The sequence below is a fragment of the Nelumbo lutea genome, chromosome 2 (genome assembly GCF_056320005.1).
Source record: "Nelumbo lutea isolate HS-2025 chromosome 2, American lotus-T2T, whole genome shotgun sequence".
Taxonomy (NCBI): Eukaryota; Viridiplantae; Streptophyta; class Magnoliopsida; order Proteales; family Nelumbonaceae; genus Nelumbo; species Nelumbo lutea.
In genome coordinates this window covers 26,370,147-26,374,900 of record NC_142685.1, presented here as the reverse complement: position 1 = coordinate 26,374,900, position 4,754 = coordinate 26,370,147, and the positions used below count along the sequence as shown (strand labels likewise).

General features: G+C 37.1%; 1 protein-coding gene across 2 annotated transcripts; it reads left to right on the top strand.

Moving 5' to 3' along the window:
- The first annotated feature begins 340 nt into the window (after positions 1-340).
- On the top strand, positions 341-4,032 carry LOC148869364 (uncharacterized). Of its 2 annotated transcripts, none has more exons than XM_088972317.1 (9): positions 341-740; positions 1,015-1,204; positions 1,315-1,454; positions 1,551-1,663; positions 1,785-2,025; positions 2,180-2,341; positions 2,452-2,531; positions 2,615-2,664; positions 3,621-4,032. In XM_088972317.1, exons 1-9 carry the CDS (start codon positions 348-350, stop codon positions 3,761-3,763), a joined length of 1,512 nt encoding a protein of 503 aa, XP_088828443.1. In that variant the 5' UTR covers positions 341-347; the 3' UTR covers positions 3,764-4,032. The 2 variants fall into 2 exon arrangements, with proteins under 2 accessions (XP_088828443.1, XP_088828442.1); XM_088972316.1 differs by having other exon boundaries at positions 344-740; positions 2,446-2,531.
- Positions 4,033-4,754: the final 722 nt, after the last annotated feature.

Sequence of the window (4,754 nt, the reverse complement as noted above, 5' to 3'; positions counted from 1 at the left end):
CCACACGGACTACATTTTTGTGGCCTGTGTTGTACACGTCTTGCTTGGAGCAGATCCGATTGCAAAATCCAGCCCATCGTGGGCCCAGGTGTACGAATCACTTATCACTGGCACATTTATGATTTATGTCGTCCCATTGGGCACAGATGTGTTCTCAGAAGTCAAAACACACCCAAAAGAATCAACTGATGATTTCAAGTGAAGCTTCCTGATGTTTTAATTGGGTCTTCCAAGCTTTAATTAAACAGATGAAGTATTAGTGGACATGATTGCATGGTGGCGTCTACGACCTGGCACTAATGTTATATATATTCCGGGTTGAGGATTTGAGGCTGTTATGTGAAGAAATGGCCCTTAACTCTCTTACATGTTCGGTCATTTGCTTACTTCTTCTCCTCTTCATAACATGTGTTTCTGCAACACCTTCCATGCCGAGTCTCAGTGTTCTTGGAATAACCAAGCAGAGTCATCGCAGACTGACCCCATTTTCTTTTCCCTCAAGAGACTTCAACACGTATTTCTATACACAGAAGCTTGACCACTTCAACTACAGGGCTGAAAGTCAAGCTACCTTCCAACAGAAATATGTGATCAATTCTAAGTTCTGGGGTGGGGCAAATTCCGGTGCTCCAATCTTCGTTTACCTTGGAGCCAACGCACCTTTGGATGATCAAATCCGCAGGATTGGCTTCATGACGGATAATGCTCCTCAGTTCAATGCTCTTTTGGTGTATATAGAGGTAATATCATAAATGAAGAGAGAATTAATAGAGGTTACAACTAACCAGTTTGAATGAAAATATTCTTGAGAAATTTAGGGTTTTATTTCCTTCTTTTTTGTTCTCACTTACTTCTCTTCTTAGTCTTACTATGAATTCCCAACTCTCAAAGGCCACTGCTAAAAAAACTGATATTGTTACTTTTGCTCTAGCTAGCTAACAGTAATTAACTTACAGCTCTTATAACAATTGTGGTATGGGAATAATCTTACCAGAGAGTGCTAATTCTTTGTAGCACCGGTTCTATGGACAATCAACTCCATTTGGGTCGAGTGAGGAAGCGTATCAAAATGACAGAACTCTTGACTATTTGAATTTGTCTCAAACTCTAGAGGATTATGCTGAGGTGATTCTAGATATAAAGAAAAACTTATCTGCAAACAATAGTACTCCTGTGATTGTTATTGGAGGATCTTATGGTGGAGGTAGCTGCTTAAACAACTCATAATAATGCTGAATTGATCAATTAGCACTAGCAGCAGTGCAGACTCTTGATTAAACCATTTCCTTAATTAATGCCTCCTCCAATTTTCAGTGCTTGCTACTTTGTTTCGCCTGAGATACCCTTATATAGCCCTTGGAGCACTAGCATCTTCTGCTCCAATTCTGTACCTTGATGGCCTCAAGCCACAACTACAAGATGGATATTTCTCCATTGTTTCCAAGGATTTCAGAGTAAGTAAATTGAATTCCACCAATCTACATTTCCCATACTCATCTCCTTAACAAGATCTCAAAATTAATTGTTGGTTTTGTGGATAATAAATGCAGGAAGCCAGTGAGAGCTGCTACAACACCATACAACAGTCATGGTCTGAAATTGATAAGATTGCTTCCCAAGAAGATGGTCTTTCAGTACTAAGCAGAAGATTCAATACTTGCACGTAATCAAGCAAGCCTAGTTTCTCTCTCTCTCTCTATATATATATATCCTTTCATTTGAATACTTTAGTTTGAATTCCAAGACTGATCGTTTCTTTAATTTGTTGGTTTCTTTCTTCTTAGCCCATTAGAGAACTCTTCCTGGCTCAAGGATGCCTTGAAACTGGTATATGCTGCAGCAGCCCAATATGATGCACCTCAAATAAATCAAGCTGTTAACTTGATTTGCACTGCCATCGATAGAGCAACCAACGGAACGGATGTTCTTGATAAGGTCATCGCAGCTATGTTTGCTTTCTTTAGTAAGTACCCAGGCCCACATGAATACTGTGATGGGATGCATCAGTGGGCTTGGAACTGGCAGGTAATTAACTAGTGATATTTAATTTTCATCCTGTCTTTATAATTTGTTTTATTCTAAATTAAGCTTAATCATCATCGAAAGGGCATATAGCTCATACATTGGATTTTTCCAAAGACGGCAATGTTTAAGTGTTCTAATACCTCTATTACATCAGATTTGTACTGAGATTTTGATCCCCACCGGAATCAGTGGCACTGATACTATGTTCCAGGCCGAACCTTTCAATCTAACCAGCTACAAGGAAACTTGCAAAGGCTTATATGATCTCAGCCTTATGCCTGAACCTTTCTGGATCACAAGTCAATTTGGTGGACAAGTCTCTCTTCTCTCTCTCTCTCTCTCTCTCTCTCTCTCTCTCTCTCTCTCTCTCTCTCTCTCTCATCTATTTTTCTCATAATTTGTACCTTGTTAATGTGAAAGCAACAGGATGTTAAGTTGGTTCTTGGGAGGTTTGGTAGCAACATAATATTCTCAAATGGACTTAGAGACCCATTTAGCGCTGGAGGGTAATAAGTTGAACCAGGAACTTATATATTGCTTATCTTATTTGTACACATTGATATTAATCGGGTCTTTGTCATCTTATCAGCGTGTTGGAAAGCTTATCAGACAGCCTTGTAGCTCTTCCTACGGCTAAAGGTATGTGTTTAATTCAAATATTTCTGGGGTTAAAGAGTGATGATGATCATAACTTTCCCCGCTTTCTTATATCTTGTGATACATGCGAGAAAACCAATGGACTGTATGGTTATAGTCTTATAGATAGATGAGTTCGGTATCTCTTCCTCACAGACCGCGCCTCACTGCATGTCCTGGCTGTACATCGGAAAATCTCTTGTATTTGTATTTATTATTCATAGGGAGATATTCCTAATACAGAATTGGATGTGGGTGTGAGGCGCGCTAGTGAGGAGCAGATCCCAATTTTAGATAGACATCTGAACAAACTTCCATTGGTTACAAGATCTATCTTGACTTGAAGATCAACCTAGGCCCAACCCCAAAAATCCAAACCTCAGGCTCAGACCTGGCCCAACCTAAGATCAAGCCTTACTTTATCAACCCAAAGCCAACGAGAGATTAACCCAAAGTTGAGTTGTGTTGGGCTCTGTCAGGTTTGAATTTATGAATACATTTTTATATAATCATCTTTTATTGAGCTTTATGATCCAATTTAAGAATAGAATTGATTGAAAATATATATAAATTTCATTTAAATGTACATAAACATTTGTAAACATGTATATATGTATTCGTTCAAAGTTCAAACAGACTCAAACTATACGAGGCCTCAACCCAAGTTCAGTCCAGGCCCGAGTATTCTAACCCAGACCCAGCTTGCAGCCAGAAAATTTAGGCCCAATACATAAAAAACATCGGGTTGGGCTCAGATTGAGCCCGCCCAAGCTGCAGCCCGAACAGAAAAGCAACATATCTCCATAATTATGCAACTTAGTCTGCGTTTATTAATTTTCATATAAAAGGGGTGGGGAAATCAAAGCTTTGTTTGCCCTTCTACAGATAAATAGATGGAACCTTTGTAAAATTTTGCTTATTAATCAAGCTCATTACTAACAAAACGTTTGCTAGTGTAGGATCCCACTGCTTGGATATCTATGCTGCATTACCAAATGATCCAGACTGGTTAATAGTGCAACGGCGCAGTGAGCTTAAAATCATCAGCCAATGGATTGCACAATACCATATGGATCGTGCTGCAAATATTTCATATATATAAAGCATATATATTTAAGCGCTCATAACTTTGATAATGGATATGGCACTTAAAAAGAATTAATGATGAAATAGCTGGGCCCATTGAGTTGGGACAAGGTTTAGGTGATGATGATGATGAAAATGTCACCCCTGTTAGAGGCATTATAATGTTTCAAACTGATTAAGGCATGTAGAAAGTTATGTAATAATTTCTCTACTGTTGGAGTGTTCTAATGTTTAGTAATATGAATATCATTTAAGTGAATTTTATTTTCTATTCTTTTTCTTCAAGTTTCTCATTCTAGGGATGTCAATGGTTCGGGTCTTGGTCGGGTGTCCCATTCCTGAACCGATTGATTACTAATTGATACAAAATCATATGCTGAGAAACCATCCTGATTGATAATCAGGTCTAAACCAATAGACCTAATTATACTGATAATTATTTACATAAATAATAACTAAAAATTTGATTTTTGATAATATGGTTTTATTAAAAGTGACAGTAAAATAGTAAATTAATAATATGTTAATAAATCAAGTCTTTAACTAAAACTATCTTATATAGTATCTATCAAATTTGTTATTTTAGACATAAAATATAATAAAACTAAAAACCCTTATATATATATATATAATATTAAAGTAATGATTTGAGGGCAAAGTTTCCTATAGTCAGACATGTGGCTCATTTATATTCAGACACTTATCATTCCAAAAATTTAAACAAAATGGACACATGTCAAATTTTGATTAGTGGTAGTTCAAGAACAGAGGCCACTAGACATGTGTCAAATTCTAATTAGTGGTAGTTCAGGAAAAGAGCCCACTTACATGGAGAGTGGAGCTCTTAATCCTCGTTAATTAATTAAGTAATTAAGTTGGCTAAATAATTGCAAGAAAAATCTTCTAAGTGATGAAAAATTAGTTTGGGGCTTGGCAGGAAGCTTGAGCTCTTAATCCTTGTTAATGAGGTAATTTTGAGTTGAAAAGCCATGTTAAATGATCAACAG

Coding starts and splice junctions, on each gene's coding strand:
- LOC148869364 (XM_088972316.1), top strand. CDS start 348: ATGGCCCTTAACTCTCTTACATGTTCGGTCATTTGCTTACTTCTTCTC. Junction 1,205..1,314: donor TGGAGGATCTTATGGTGGAG/GTAGCTGCTTAA, acceptor TCCAATTTTCAG/TGCTTGCTACTTTGTTTCGC. Junction 2,342..2,445: donor CAAGTCAATTTGGTGGACAA/GTCTCTCTTCTC, acceptor TTAATGTGAAAG/CAACAGGATGTTAAGTTGGT.